Here is a 17,093-nt window from a genome sequence, read left to right on the forward strand (position 1 = left end):
TCATTGCCCGGGTGGTGTGTTAGGGATCATTGTCATGCTGAAAGACCCAGCCACGTTTCATCTTCAATGCCCTTGCTGATGGTAGGCTTTGTTACTTTGGTCCCAGCTCTCTGCAGGTCATTCACAAGGTCCCCCCGTGTGGTTCTGGGATTTTTGCTCACCGTTCTTATGATCATTTTGACCCCACGGGGTGAGATCTTGCGTGGAGCTCCAGATCGAGGGAGATTATCAGTGGTCTTGTATGTCTTCCATTTCCTAATAATTGCTCCCACAGTTGATTTCTTCAAACCAAGCTGTTTACCTATTGCAGATTCAGTCTTCCCAGCCTGGTGCAGGTCTACAATTTTGTTTCTGGTGTCCTTTGACAGCTCTTTGGTCTTGGCCATAGTGGAGTTTGGAGTGTGACTGTTTGAGGTTGTATACAGGTGTCTTTTATACTGATAACAAGTTCAAACAGGTGCCATTAATACAGGTAACGAGTGGAGGACAGAGGAGCCTCTTAAAGAAGAAGTTACAGGTCTGTGAGAGCCAGAGATCTTGCTTGTTGTAGGTGACCAAATACTTATTTTCCACCATAATTTGCAAATAAATTCATTAAAAATCCTACAAAGTGATTTTCTGGATTCTTTTTCTCATTTTGTCTGTCATAGTTGAAGTGTACCTATGATGAAAATGACAGGCCTCTCTCATCTTTTTAAGTGGGAGAACTTGCACAATTGGTGGCTGACTAAATACTTTTTTGCCCCACTGTATGTACAGTATATATTGTATTCTAGTCAAGGCTCACATACTGTCTATACACATCATTATATACATACAGTGCATTCGGAAAGTAATCAGACCCCTTGACTTTTTCCACATTTTGTTACATTACAGCCTTATCCTAAAATTGATTAAATCATTTTTTCCCCTTATCAATCACAGTACCCCATAATGACAAAGCAAAAACAGGTTTTTAGTAATTTAAGTAAATGTATTAAAAAAATCACAAACGGAAATATCACATTTACATAAGTATTCAGACCCTTTACTCAGTACTTTGTTGAAGCACCGTTGGCAACAACTACAGCCTCGAGTCTTCTTGTGTATGATGCTACAAGCTTGGCACACCTGTATTTGTGTGCATAATTTGGGGACCACTCAAGGACATTCAGAGACTTGTCCTAAAGCCACTTCTGAGTTGTCTTGGCTGTGTGCTTAGGGTCATTGTCCTGTTGGAAGGTGGACGTCCACCCAAGGCGGAGGTCCTGAGCGCTCTGGAGCAGGTTTTCATCAAGGATCTCTCTGTACTTTGCTCCGTTCATTTTTCCCTCGATCTTGACTAGTCTCCCAGTCTCTGCTGCTGGAAAACATCCCCACAGCATGATGCTCACACCACGATGCTTCACCATAGGGATGGCGCCAGGTTTCCCCCAGAAGTGACGCTTGGCATTCAGGCCAAATAGTACATTCTTGATTTCATCAGACCAGAGAATCTTGTTTCTCAATGTCTGAGAGTCCTTTAGGTGCCTTTTGGCAAACTCCAAGTGGGCTGTCATGTGCCTTTTACTGAGGAGTGGCTTCCGTCTGGCCACTCTACCATAAAGGCCTGATTGGTGGAGTGCTGCAGAGTTGGTTGGAAGGTTCTCCCATCTCCACAGAGGAACTCTAGAGCTCTGTCAGAGTGATCATGGGGTTCTTGGGGACCTCCCTGACAAAGGCCCTTCTCTCTGCAGAAATGTTTTGGTACACTTCCTCAGATCTGTGCCTCGACACAATCCTGTCTCAGAGCTCTACAGAAAATTCCTTCGACCTCATGGCTTGTTTTTTGCTCTGACATGCACTGTCAACTGTGGAACCTTATATAGACAGGTGTGTGCCTTTCCAAATCATGTCCAATCAATTGAATTTACCACAGGTGGACTCCAATCAAGTTGTAGAAACATCTCAAGGATGATCAATGTAAACAAAATGCACCTGAGCTCAATTTCGAGACTCATAGCAAAGGTTCTGAATACTAATGTAAATAAGTTATTTCTGTTAAAAAAGTTATATAAATTTGCAAACATTTCTAAAAACCTGTTTCGGGAGTTATTGTGTGTAGATTGCTGATGTTTTTTCATCCATTTTAGAATAAGTTTGTAACGTAGCAAAATCTGACAAAAGTCATTGGGTCTGAATCATTTCCAAAGGCACTGTATTTATGTACTTATATCCTGAACTTTGACATTGCTCGTTCTGATATTTCTTAATTTCTTTGTTTTGATCTGTGTGTATTCTTAGGTATTACTGCACTGTTGGAGCTAGAAACATCAGCATGTCGCTACAACTGTGATAACATGAGCAAAATATATGTATGCGATTAATCACATTTGATTTGATTTATAGAATGTGCGACTCTTTCTTTTTATAGCCCATGTGGTTCATTTAAATCTTGCTTTGACTCTTTGATCTTCTATAATGGTTGGAAAATGGTTTCAATAAAACACACTAGGGAAAGACCACACTGTGCCAAGACTTATAATACACACAATCGTGCCAGTCAGATTTATTGGGTTCTTCTGACAGGGTTAATAAATGTCATCAAATGCATTACTGTAGTTTCTGACAAAAAAAAGTTGTGAATGTCTTTCAATACATCTCGGGGGACAGGTGCACAATTCGCATAATTCAACCACCCTCGCAGACGGCAATGGCTTAAATGACAAAAAAAATGGGATTGCAGGTTACTACAACAAATACTACATGTTGTCACTTGTCACTGGTAAAGTCACTTCGTTATGCTGGCAAACCTGTTTGAAAACCTCCTCCCCACACAAACAGTCACTCAGGGATACAATGGTGATACTATGAGTAGCACCCATGACTAGCATGCAGGCAGGCAGGCAGAGAGATAGTCAGACAGGCAGTCCGAGAGACAGGCAGAGACATGAGTGAGCCATGAGAATCTCTTCTCCACTGACCAACTCAAAGGTCAGGCCACACTCGAGGTTATGCAGAAAGGGGGGGGGGGGGGGGGGGGGGGGGCAGTCACGACACAGCAGGGCACACACAAACTGAACACACACAGACAAGAAAATCCGCGCGCATACACACACAGACACACTCACCCTCTCTATCACTCTCCCTTTCTCAAAACCCGACAAGAACATTATGTTTTGTCCCAGATTATTTTATTTTGCGCAGTTATGCTAACACAATGACAACCCGTGGCAATGTTAAAAACAAATCTCATTTTTCATTTGACTAATCCAAGTGTGTGCACAAGAATAGCCTTGGATTCTTCATTTTAAAAATAGTCCGACCATGATGACGATGAGGATGACGCAAAATGGCCGCCGCCCAAGGCAGTCGGGGGCGAAGTGTCCTTGATGTCTGTCAGAAGTCTGACCTATGAGCTGCTCCGAAGGCAACGTTCTAAGGCCAAACAAACACATAAGTAGGGATGTGACGATTATTGAATTTTGCTCGTAGAATTATTACCAACTTTACCCTCTTCATGTTAAAATGAAGAACTTCTATTGGGTTAATCTACTTGAAAATAAAGTTGAATCCTACAAGAACGCAATAAAACGATTATGATGATGGAATTATTTTGTTCAGTTCTTACAGTAAGTGCATTCATCTTAAGATAAGACATCTGCTGATTTCATTTATACTTTTTTACATCAACTAGAAACTGACTTACACACAGGCAGTCAACAACAATACTCAGAAACTTGAGGGCCTGAGTTGTGCACTTCTGAGAGAGAGAGAGAGAGAGAGAGAGAAATAGTGAGTGAGTACAGGATAGACAGAGACCAAGAGAGAGAGACAGGGAGAGAGAGAGAAAAAGAGAGAGACATATACTGGCTTACGGTTCCTGTTCTAAACCCACAGCACAAACTGCACCTTGCGCTCGGTTAACAAATCGATGAGGAGAGTCAACAAGCGACGGAGAGTGCCAGCTGAGTCTGAGCCGACGGGGCGGTTTCTTCTATCTACCATTGTCGTGCAGCGATCTGAGGGAGGCTGTCGCTGTGACCTCTCACCCCTGTCCCTAGTGCCGCACGTGGAATGCACCCTGTGTGTAAACTGAACACACACACTTTGCACCTATGCCATTTCACCTGTCTCACAGAGCAAAAGGAAGGACGGCTCTCTCGGCATCAGAAGAGGTCTGAGGGTACATGTATGTTCATGTCTGTTCATGTATGTGAAGAGATTATGTCCCTACAGGTGCTTTCATGGATAGAAGAACAAAGAATGTGTGTGTGTGTGTGTGTGTGTGTGTGTGTGTGTGTGTGTGTGTGTGTGTGTGTGTGTGTGTGTGTGTGTGTGTGTGTGTGTGTGTGTGTGTGTGTTGTCCTGTCCTTAGGGTCGGTCCAAAAGCACAGTAAATCTAGTGTGTGTCTGTGTGGATTGAGGGAGTATAGAGCTGTACTGTGTGTGATTGCCCTTGTGACTCATTGCGCACGCCTGATCCTCTCTGACTAACTAAGACAGGCACATGACACACACACACACACACACACATGGGTACATGGGCTGGGGGGACAACACATGACTTAACCACTGTTGACACTGGTGAGAACTGTCAGCTGTTGCTAAATTGATCAATGTTATTATATTGCCTTGTCAGGTATTAGTCCACCAATACCTGACAAGGCAAACCGTAGGAGTTCTAGCCTTCTAGTCATAACTATCATAGATTTCTCTATAGAACATGATTGGAATAAATTTCACCCAAATGTACATCTCGAGAAGCAAGACTATAAAGTACTGACTTTTAAAATGAAGTTTGACAAAAATAAATGATCAAGAATGCAATACTTCCTGTTCCCTATTTTCAAAAACCTCTAAAATGTCTGAGCATATCGGAAAATAGATTATTTCGACCAAGGATCGACATAGCTGCCTCACCACTAGTGGCTTCATTTCCTTAAATCATTGGATAGAACAGCCCACACACTGTCAACATAAACAAGTGTGTTCTCTCTATCACGAGTGGTCTGTCATATTTACCATCATTCTTATGATGTTTGGCAGTACTGTGGTTTTGGCCTTATGCAACTCCCATGGTTGCCTGTCACAATGTAACCCTTTCTATTTATCTCCATCAGCCTGACTGTGGTTTTCCCAATATATTTTTGTTACCATGAGTGTTCTGAAAGACAATATTACAATGAAAGCAGTGCACGCACAGCGATAACAAAAAAGCAGAGATATTTCTCTTATGATGGTATCAAAAACACCTACAGTTAGGTGCATACATCCTGGTGCCATTTCAGGTATCTAGGCAGAGTCTGTCTCTGCTAAGATCCTGTCAACCACCAAGCTCAGGGAACACCAGAGAAAGAGGTCGATCAGAGCATCACTGAATAACTCACCAGGGCTAAGATGTCCAATTCTTCTCCATTGTTACCCGAGTGTCACATTAAAAGAAGCCGTTTTCTGCAAAGACTGACTGGTGAGAACAAATTGTGAGATGCTGCATCCAACAAGAAGAACGAAAGGCAGAGAGATAGACTCTAGGGGCTGAGAGAGACAAAACACTTGTTTTCAGATTGAGCCTTGTCAACTCATTAGTATTTTAGTGAGTCCTTTTTTTCTGTTCACCTAGACACAACAACTGCCTTGACTAAATAGATACAAGCATTTCACGACACCCGCAATAACATCTGCTAAATATGTGTATGTGACCAATACAATTTGATTTGAAATGTGAATTACAGATCACTATTGCCAATTATGAACCTTACTATCGCAAGCCCTGAACATAGCTACATGCCACAGGAGTGGTATGCTAGTCTACATAAAATCTCCCCCTTTCAACTGAAGAAAATGTAATATTCTAAACCAATGACTAAATAATACACAGACATCCACTACTATCAAGACCTCCGCTGCACTCTCTCCTCATAGCAACAGTAGACAGATCTTACACATGCATCAATATTGCATGCATGTTTCCATTACTTCAGGTCTGGTTGGCACCAGCAGAGTGAGTGGGAGACAATCCCCTAGGTTCCTCCCTTGAGTTCAGACCAGAGACAGGCATTCATCTAACCATAGAGAGAGACACACACACACACACACAAACACGCATGCATTCACATTTTTTGAATTTCAGAATGTCAGATATGCCAGTTCTTAGTGAGTTTTATTGTGAGTCAACGTACACCCACTCCTACAGACCAACTGTAAAACACGGAGCAAATTAATGATCGCCCTCTCACCCCACCCACCAGAGGTAAATATAGCTGAGATCTCAGACTACCAAAACGGTGGTCATACAGTACCACCACTAGCACCACCCACATAGAATAGCTCTCCTTTTCATACACATTATAGTCACTTGCCCGGCGGCCATTTTTCTCTACGAGGTGCTACTCTCTCCACTCTTCATTCTGCACTGGGGCATGTTTCTCCTAAGTGAAAGTGACTGGGGGTGCATGCAAGTGCAGATTTTAGATGTGAGTAGAGATCATACATGCATGCACACACACACGCACGTGCACACACACACACACACACAGCCCATGGGAGTCTGAATGTAGGTCACGGGTTTCCTTCTACAAGGACAAGGAGAAAAATAAGATTGACTGTGTTAGACCGACTTAGCAATAGAGGCTTTCTGAACAACAAAAAAAAGATTTCCATAGGGCACCCATCAAATAATCTGGAGTCCATTTCCCTGATTGGGTAGAGGGAAGAAATATTCAACTAATACTTTTGGGTGGTTTTATGTCACCTTTATCCCCCGCCTAAAAGTCCTGTCTATCTTATCTCTAACCATCTCTTTCCACTGTAATAGCCTGGTTTTGTGACGGCACCACTGTCCAGGAAGGCGATACACCAGGCTCTCTTTACTCCCCTCCTCTGTTAATAATATTCCTCCTCTCGAGACAGGAGTAGAGAGGAGTGGAGAGGAGAGAGTAGCCAGGTACAGTAGAGTCATCTGAAGAACCTGCCAGGGCTGGGTAAATCCCTTTGCTACAGTAGCTTTCTGGGTGATAGATATGCTGCAGTGGATAGACAAAGAGAGGCTGAGCTGATTATGAGAGGGAAAGAGATGCTGATGCGTGTAAATGATGTACCCTAACCCCTTTGTAAAATACTATTTCATTTTCTACACAGGCACTGGTCAGGGTTCCACCGTAAAGGGGTCCTCTTCTATTCTCTAGTGTTTCATTAGAGCTGCATGGTGAACTAAGTGAACTAGGACTTGACTTGAGAGAGACGATTAATAACTCCCTGGAAGTAGGGGCTGGCAGTCTTCAGGGGAAATGTCAAAACTGTGTCACTTGCTAAAAGTCAGTTGTATTGAATCAGGACACCGCGTGTGATACTATGATACTAGTACACAGTAGATGTCCTATAAGTAGAGCCAGGAGTTTTCTCAGGCCATGTGATCTGACCAAAAAAACTCATAGGCCTATAGCTAGGTCCCAGAGGTTTCTCTAGGTCAGGTGCAGTCATGTTGACAGGACAACCTTCTGGCTCAAACTAGTCTACACTCTTAGGAAAAAAATGCTATCTAGAACCTTAAAGGGTTATTTGGCTGTCCCCATGATAACACTTTGAAGAACCCCATTTGGTTCCTGGTAGAAACATTTTGGTTCCAGGTAGAACCCTTTTAGGTTCCATATAGAACCCTTTCCACAGAGGGTTCAACACTGAACCCCAAAGTGTTTTTCCTGGAACCAAAATTGGTTCTAACTGGGGCCAAATACGTTTTTCTTATGGGGACAGCCAAAGAACCCTTTTGGAACCCTTTTTCTAAGAGTGTACAGCAGAGCTGGAGCCTTGGTCTGATCTTACCTTGGGAGAACACTGTGGTCCTGGGGGTGACGTCCATGTCAAGGACGGGGCCGAAGGGGAACCCCCACACCCCTGACAGGCTACAGAGGAGCAGCAGCAGGGGGGGCAGCAGTGTGACGTGGCCCTCCATGTTTGACAGATTGACCCGGGTGCAGCTGGAGCCCTGTTTGCTGTCACACACCTTGTTGCTTACACACACAAGAATGATATCCTGCTCTGCTGGGCTCAGCAGTGGTGGCTTCTAGGTCATTCTCAGTCTGTAGAAAGGCTCACTCTACACAGGAGAAAAACAGATGTTATCCCTCATAGAGATCCATAAGGATATAGCGCAACTTACAACTATAGATGCCATTGTTTAGATGAGAGAGAGAGAGAGTGTGTGTGTGTGCGCGCGCGCGCGTGTTGATTTCCTGGGCCTGGTTGAATTTGTGCATAATCACACTGCGTCACCCCACATTAGCATAGGAATAATTAGTACAAGACGTGTTACATAAAACACCAATTTAAAAAGTCAATGATGAAGAAGTATTGTTGTTTTCTCTCATATTCTGGCACATGGCTCCACTTCTCCACTTCCTAATTAGCAGTGTGCGTCAAGGGGCTAGGCTAGGCGGGCTAGCCTATCTGATGACTAATCTAGTGATTAGGCCCGATGCCATCAGCACAGTCTTTGCCTGGTCTCCTGCACTCACGCGCTCTGTCGCTGATCAAAGGCCTCTGCCATGAATCCTGTTCTCCTCTCCTCCACACGGTGACACACGAGAATTCCCATATCCTTGATCTCCCCGGCTGCCTCTCTGACAATGTTTTCACAGTAGAAGACATGATGTGGCTAATGAACTCTGTAGTAGCAGCAAGGGCACCCTAACCTCTCTATAGGATCCCACACGGAGAGAGAAAAGAGAGAGGGAGGCAACTCTTTCTGGAAGGTTGAGTCTGTTGTATGTCTGTGTGTTTCTCAACTCCAGTCCTTGTGTAGGTAGGCTACCTCCAAGGTATAACTTATTCAAACGGGCTTGGTGATTAGTTGAGGAGTTGAATGAGGTGTCCTGGTGCTAGGCTGGAACACAAACGAACAACCTTGGGGGTATCTGAGGATCAGAGTTGAGAAACACTACTACACACGCACACAGCCTACTGTGTAAACACACCAGGGTCTCACCCATCTGCCACTATTGTGTTGATGGTGTCGCTTGTGGAAGGTGGCCAGGCGATGATGGCCTATCTGTTGTCACCGTGATGACAACATGGAAACTGCACATGGAAAGGTAAAGACATCTGCCTGAGCAGTATCACGCCTGGATCATAACACACTCATGAACGAAAGGGTCGAACAAAACAGCACGAGCAGGATTACCCCTGAAACGCTTTGAAAAACATTTAAAATCTGGCCCAACATTTTTTTTTTTACATCTAATTGGAGCTCAAATATATTACATGTATTGTTGACATAGAATTCAACTATTTCTAAGTGTTTTATCTGGGACAGAAGAAGTACTGGGTTGAGGGTAACTTCTTCAGCACTACTGCTAGAGGCTACTTCCCCTGAGCGTTTTTAAGCAGTTCTGACAAACTGACCTCAGTTGCCTCCCTGTTCAGAAAGCACAGTTATATTGATTGATGGCCTACAGAATGTGCAAAGATATAAAATGGAGTTATAGTCTCTCTGGATATGGCCATCTGTCAGGCAAGACATAATGATATGCAAAATATTATCCAGTCTGACATTTCTACAGATACGCTCCAATTGTCTCTTCTCTTCCTCGCTTTAATATACAAAACCAATCAAATGTTTGGACACACCTAGTCATTCAAGTGTTTTTCTTTATTTGTACTTTTTTCTACATTGTAGAATAATAATGAAGACATCAAAACTATGAAATAACACATATGGAATAATGTAGTAATTCTTCAAAGTAGCCACCCTTTGGCTTGATGACAGCTTTGCACACTCTTGGCATTCTCTCAACCAGCTTCACCTGGAATGCTTTTCCAACAGTCTTGAAGGAGTTCCCACATATGCTGAGCACTTGTTGGCTGCTCTTCATTCACTCTGCGGTCCAACTCATCCCAAACCATCACAATGTGTTATTTCATAGTTTTGATGTCTTCACTATTATTCAAAAATGTAGAATATAGTAAAAAATAAAGAAAAACCCTTGAATAAGTAGGTGTGTCTAAACTTTTGACTGGTACTGTAGCTATGAGAAGAACATTTTACCAAAATTCTCATTGAAAGCAAGTCTAAGAAGCGGTAAATCGGATCTATGTGCACTATTTCTATACTTCCCAATGTTAAGTTTTGTTTTTGCTTTTACTTTCGGTTTTGTACTTTCGGTAAAATACAATATTTTTAGTTATGGTCAATATATTTCAAAGAGGTTTAGATGGTACAATGATTCTCTACACAATGACTGCTTGTTTTGTCACATAAACGGGAATTAGGCAAACTATTTTAATTTTAGTAACCAGGAAACCAAGTGATTGGGTTAAGACTTACTTTTTCTGTCCCACATAGAAGGGGGAAAAGAGCTCTACCTTTGCTGCTGTCGGATACTTGTTTGGCAAGTATGAAATAAATAACCGTAACTGAAGAGATTAATCAAATGAATGAGGATGGATGGATGAATGAAATCACCCTGTTCTAAGCAGAGACCATATCCACTCGGAGACAGCAAACATCAAATGTACCAAGGCAAAGTAGCATGAAATGGGGATTGTGTCTCAAATAATCTGCCATTCTATTCTGGATAAGTCTAAAGAACTGTATACAGAATGATTGAGATGTCTATGTCAATCTTATTTGGGGATCAAGCACATCCTTTGAACCTGGATGACAATTTAACATATGACATCATTGTTAATATGCCTGTATTACTATGTTGTGCCAATTTATTTAGCCTTATCTGACACATTGCAGCCAATGGCACCCAACAACAAATACATTGGCACAACATTCTAACAACATTACCACAACGTAGTAATTATAGGCATATTAACAATGCTTTGTAAAATACCAAACTGCATAAAAAGTGTATTTTTTAAAACTAAAGCCAATCCAGATAAGGGCATTAAAAGGCTAGTGGATAGCCATGACGCAATGTAATTTCCTTCTGAGCGATGGACAAGTAGCTACGCACTATCATTTTAACACTTTGAATTGGTTGGTGATACACAAACATGAAGAGGATGGCACTGGATGCCCATGATGTTGATGTCATGTAAAGCTTTCGTATGATATGTATTAATTTGTGGATGTCCATCATCCCTTTCGTCTGATATGTTACGAATTTGCAAAACGTACAATATTTTATGAATTTTCAAAACATATGATATATTACAAATTCCATTTTTTTGTGGCTCATGTTTGCTAGGTTTATAGGTGGCTAACGCTAACATTAGCTAGCTGGCTAACGTTAGCTAGGTTAGGGTTTGGGTCAAGGTTAGAAGTTAGGTTAATGTGTTAGGAGTTAGGGGAAGGGTTAGCTAAAATATTAGGGTTAGGGAAGGGTTAGCTAACATGGTAAGTAGTTGCAAAGTAGCTAAAAAGTAATAAGTACTTCAAAAGTAGCTAATTATCAAAAATGCTAAAGTTGTTCGTGATAAGATTCGAACACGTAACCCTTGGGTTGCTAGACGTTCACCCTGACCAACAACCCTACTTTTGCTTTAGTCTTAAACTGAAACCGAAAAGACGCCGTCAACAGCTTCATAATATGCGTGCGAGAGAAAAGAGCGTAAATTCACGTACATTGCGTAGCGTATTCCAACCTAATTGTTATGAGAATCCATAATAAACAGTTGTATTTGTTATGTTCGCTATGAAGCCCTTTTTTGTTGTGTGTTACTTTTGACTCACCTTATACATCATACGGGAGCCAACATACCTGCCGCCTGTTATGTTAGCTCATGAAGGTGAGGCAAGTTGTAGCTAATACACCCTAGCATTTTATAAAGAATTTAGCTAGTCTCATTCTTTCTACATAACAGTATTTTCTCTTGAACGGAGTTCCTCGAGTTTCACACTTTTTAACTATACATGTCACCACACGTAACGCACAGTCTATTTTCTAGCAATTTATCCGCTCACTTTACCCGCATTACTTTGCGTAGACGCAAGAAAAATAGACTTGGTATTGGTATTTATTAGGATCCCCATTAGCAGCTGCAAAAGCATCAGCTACTCGTCTATGGCAAGAACAGGTCCACATGAAACATAACATAATACATAGTACAGTACATTATTAGTCAAGGACTGAAAAACATACATTTAAACCGTCACACATAGCCTACATATCAGTACATATACACAATATATTGGTCTAATACATAGTACAGTGGAAATTACAATACAAGATGTATAAAATACCTGTCTCTTCACAGTCCCCTTTGTGCAGTAAGGTGTTATTTTATCTGTTTAAAAAAAACTGCTTTATTGCTAGCTTGAGTTACCTGGGGAGGCAGAGAGTTCCATGTAGTCATGGCTCTATTTAATACAGAACGTTTCCCAGACTCTGTTCTGGACCTGGGGAAGAGACCTCTGGTTGCATGTCTTGTTTTGTACCGATGAGTGTCCGAACTGTGTGTCACCTGCTTGAACAGACAGTTCGGTGCCTTCGACACATCAACACCTCGCACAAAGACCAATAGTGATGCAGTCAATCTCTCCTCAACTTTGAGCCAGGAGAGACTGACATACATGCTACTGACACTTTCCCTCCGTGTACATCTAAGTGCGATACTGTACGTGCCTCTTTGTTCTGGACCAACTGCAATTTACTTATGTCCTTCTTTGCCGCACATATGACCACACAGCTGGGCAGTAGTCCAGGTGTGACAAAACTAGGGCCTGTAGGACCTGTCTGGTCGACTGGTCCTATCATGGACAGACCTCTTCCCATTTTAGCAACCAGAGTCTATATGTTTTTACCATGACAGCTTGCTATGTAGGGTTACACCCAGCAGTTCAGTCTCCTGAACTTGCTCAATAGCCACATCATTCAATTATTGAAAATCCTCTGTGTTCTACTAGATATGCAACTCTCAATCCATAATAAGGCAGAGAATGCAAATCCATAACAGCTATGTTTTTTTCAGCAATAGGTTATGATCAATTACATCAAAAGCTGCACTGAAGTCTAACAAAAGCATGCTGACAGTCTGTTGTTAATTTGTTTCCTGTAAAATAGCTTTGTATTTGATCAAACACAATCTTTTCCAAAAATTTGCTAAGCACTTGTAACAGGCTGATTGGTCGGCTGTTTGAACCATTAAAGGGTGATCTGCTATTCTTGGGTAACGGACCCAATTACGGACCCGTAATGACCTTTGTCTCCCTCCATGTCGGAGGGCACACTCCGTCTTCTAGGCTAACATTTAAGATGTGGCATATAGGAGTCAATGTATTCCGCTACCAACCTCAGTAGTTTACCATCCAGGTTGTCGGTACCAGGTGGTTTGTCCTTATTTATAGATAGCAACCATTTTCTCACCTCTTCCACACCCACTTTGTGGAACTCAAAACTACAGTGTCTTTCAGTATTTAGTTCATTATGCATGAATATAAAGGCTCAGTGTTTGTTGTTGCATGCTTTCTAATTTGAAGTTGACACTCGGAGTCCGTCTTTTTCCTCTCATTCTCTAACATGCATTATAATTCCAGTGTGTACACTCTCATTCACGCTCATTAAAAAAATGATTTGGGCTTTAACCTTCTGTCTTGTGTAACCATACCAAACGTAACAAATTGTACTAATTTGAATGTCCCGGATTTACATGTGTTATGTTACGTCTAGTCTACGAGACCAGGCTGGTTCTCAATATCGTAGCAATTTTGTAGACTAAATATTTTGTATTATTTCCAAGATCAGACAAAACCATAGCTATGCTTAATTTGCATTCCGATGCCCCAATGTACACATTCCAACATAACTTCTGACGATTCTGCCACGCGTGCAAGTGTTGTTCCATGTTATTACACATTTACAGATATTGATAAAACCGTTCGATGTGCTCTGTCTAAAAAAATGTACATAGCCGAGTACATTCCCGATGCAATACACATTTCCACATTGTAACCTGTTTGACGAACACTGCAGCATTTTATTAAAGAACACCTAGCAGAGCGCATTCTCATTCACCTTCACCTGCCTGCAATTTGTCCCATACCTCTTACACCACATTCAAGGCTGAATAGGTAAACGGAACGAAATACAAAATAGAGCAGTATGCTACGGTAGAGTAGCGTACAGTACAGTAAGCCTACTGTAGTTACAATGTTGTTAATCTTACCTTGAAAATCTTCTACGAAACTAGAGAATTATCTTCTGAAGAATAATTATTTGAGTCCCTCCGTGGTGAAGTGGTGCGCAGATGCCAGCCTCTGCTCTGTCAAAACCAGCATATTTTTGCACATGTGTATTCTAGACGTACACCGGTGTCGCTCGCTCGCCCGCTCTCTCTCTCTCTCTCTCTCAAAACATGCGCAAATGGTTTCAAAACAGAATTGTAATCCCTTCTTGCCATTGTAAACAATTATTTCTATGCTTATGTCATTGCTACTCCTGACATGATAACATGCAACTCATTGGTCAAATGTGTCACCACACATAGGTTAACGTGTTATTTTAATGGGTTAATAGTGTTACTTAATGTGTATATATGCCTGATGTCGAAAGCCTACAGCATATATAATTATACTAGCCGCCTACGATTAAAATATATTCAAATCGATATAATAAATGTTATTATCCCTCATATAAATGTGTGTGTGTGTGTGTGTGATTGATTTCTGACAGGTTAAATGATTTTACACAGGTTATACTTGAAACTGCATCTGGCGCTGATATGTTTTTACGTGATTTCACGAATTTCTTCATGATGATAAAGATGCACCCATTTCGACTGAGCGCCACCTGTTGGGGGACAATTGGAGTTGAAGTGAGAGGGACCGTATGTTTCAGGGACACACTCTTTTCACGCCACTTCGATACAGCTATGACCGGAAGTGGTTTTCGTAGTATGTTAGGAGAGCAGGTTCTCCTAACCTGCTAGTGCTAAGAAAAAGTAACTTCCGGTTGTAGCTGAATCGAACTGGTGATGCTCGTACAGTACCAGTCAAAAGTTTGGACACACCTACTCATTCAAGGGTTTTTCTTTATTTTTACTATTTTCTACATTGTAGAATAATAGTAAAGACATCAAAACTATTAAATAACACATATGGTCTCATGTAGTAACCAAATAAAGTGTTTAAAAAAGCCTAATATATTTTATATTTGAGATTCTTCAAAGTACCTCCCTTTGCCTTGATGACAGCTTTGCACATGCTTGGCATTCTCTCAACCAGCTTCATGCGTTTCAATTAACAGGTGTCTTGTTAAAAGGACATTTGTATAATTTATTTCCTTCTTAATGCGTTTGAGCCAATCACTTGTGTTGTGACAAGGTAGGGGTGGTTTACAGAAGATAGCCCTATTTGGTAAAAGACCAAGTCCATATTATGGCAAGAACAGTGTAAATAAACAAAAATAAACGACAGACCATCATTACTTTAAGACATGAAGGTCAGTCAATACAGAACATTTCAAGAACTCTGAACGTTTCTTCAAGTGCAGTCGCAAAAACAATCAAGCGCTATGATGAAACTGGCTCTCATGAGGACCGCCACAGGAAAATACCCAGAGTTACCTCTGCAGCAGAGGATAAGTTCGTTAAAGTTACCAGCCTCTAATGCAGCCCAAATAAATGCTTCACAGAGTTCAAGTAACAGACACATCTCAAAATCAACTGTTCAGAGGAGACAGCGTGAATCATGCCTTCGTGGTTGAATTGCTGCAAAGAAACCACTACTAAAGGATACCAATAACAAGACGAGACTTACTTGGGCCAAGAAACACGAGCAATGGACATTAGACGGGTGGAAATCTGTCCTTTGGTCTGATGAGTACAAATTTGAGATTTTTGGTTCCACCCGCCGTGTCGTCGTGAGACACAGAGTTGGTGAACGGATGATCTCCGCAAGTGAGTGTAACATTTGTTAAAGTACTTTGTGAATTTCACCAGGTTCATACATGAATATGGCATGTTGATTTGGTATTATGCATGCCTGCATCCTGGGAATAGGGGAGTGTGTGCTTACGTTTTGCCCTGTGTGCTCGTGCTCAAATCATTGTGATGCACTGTGAGAGTTAGGCACATCTTTTCTGTCATCTTCAGAAAAGCTTGTTTCCGCTAAGCACAAAGTCATAAACACAGTGTTTTGTTCATGAATAATGTTGTATATTTAGAGGTTACTCATAAGTGGATGATATTGTTAAAATGCAATTGTACTTTTTAGGATGATATTAACATTCTGAATTCAACATGCTGTTAATAGCTAGCTATTGTATGTGTGAACGATGGCTAGCTCCTCGAATGAATTCAGTCCCTTGTATTGTGCGTCTGTTGTAGAAATAGGCGATGATTCGCAGAACATATTTGTGCTCGACAAATGTTTTGTCTTTTCTTTTTGATGCAGGTATGTGGTTTTATCTATGTCAAATATATGTTACGTGTTGATGCATAATAAGGAGAGGTTGTACTCATTTTTGTATTCTGGCAAATCATTTTGATGCACTAAAGAGACAACGATTTGCATAACATATTTGTGCTCTACAAATGTTTTGTCTTTTCTTTTGGATGAAGAGAGTGAATTCTGATTCATTAAAACAACCTGATCTCCGAAGTCCACGTCTATAGTCTCAATCAACCACACACAACGCAGAGCTACAGTGGTGCAGTACAGCACTGGTTAAATGTGTTTCTCACTGTGAAGCATGGAGGAGGAGGTGTGATGGCATGGGGGTGCTTTGCTGGTGACACTGTCAGTGATGTATTTAGAATTCAAGGCACACTTAACCAGCATGGCTACCACAGCATTCTGCAGTGATATGCCATCCCATCTGGTTTGTGCTTAGTGGGACTATCATTTGTTTTTCAACAGGACAATGACCCAACACACCTCCAGACTGTGTAAGGGCTATTTGACCAAGAAGGAGAGTGATGGAGTGCTGCATCAGATGACCTGGCCTCCACAATCACTCGACCTCAACCCAATTGAGATGATTTGGGATGAGTTGGACCGCAGAGTGAAGGAAGAGCAGCCAACAAGTGCTCAGCATATGTGGGAACTCCTTCAAGACTGTTGAAATAGCATTCCAGGTGAAGCTGGTTGAGAGAATGCCAATAGTGTGCAAAGCTGTCATCAAGGCAAAGGGTGGCTACTTTGAAGAATCTCAAATATAAAATACATTTGGATTTGTTTAACACTA

The 17,093-nt window shown here is 41.6% G+C and overlaps 1 protein-coding gene across 2 annotated transcripts in view; it reads right to left on the reverse strand.

The window, feature by feature from the left end:
* sema4gb (sema domain, immunoglobulin domain (Ig), transmembrane domain (TM) and short cytoplasmic domain, (semaphorin) 4Gb) overlaps positions 1–14,574 on the reverse strand; it is a 38,583-nt gene extending 24,009 nt beyond the window's left edge. For both annotated transcript variants that reach the window (XM_090202140.1, XM_021567323.3), the window contains exons 1-2: positions 14,074–14,574; positions 7,783–8,056 (exon numbers count right to left, since the gene is read on the reverse strand). In XM_090202140.1, coding sequence (XP_090058266.1) covers positions 7,783–7,912 — 130 coding nt within the window. In that variant the 5' untranslated portion in view covers positions 7,913–8,056; positions 14,074–14,574. The remainder of the gene's footprint in view (positions 1–7,782; positions 8,057–14,073) is intronic.
* Positions 14,575–17,093: the final 2,519 nt, after the last annotated feature.

Source organism: Oncorhynchus mykiss, chromosome 16 (genome assembly GCF_057628025.1).
Source record: "Oncorhynchus mykiss isolate SJ-2025 chromosome 16, ASM5762802v1, whole genome shotgun sequence".
In the NCBI taxonomy this organism is placed as follows: Eukaryota; Metazoa; Chordata; class Actinopteri; order Salmoniformes; family Salmonidae; genus Oncorhynchus; species Oncorhynchus mykiss.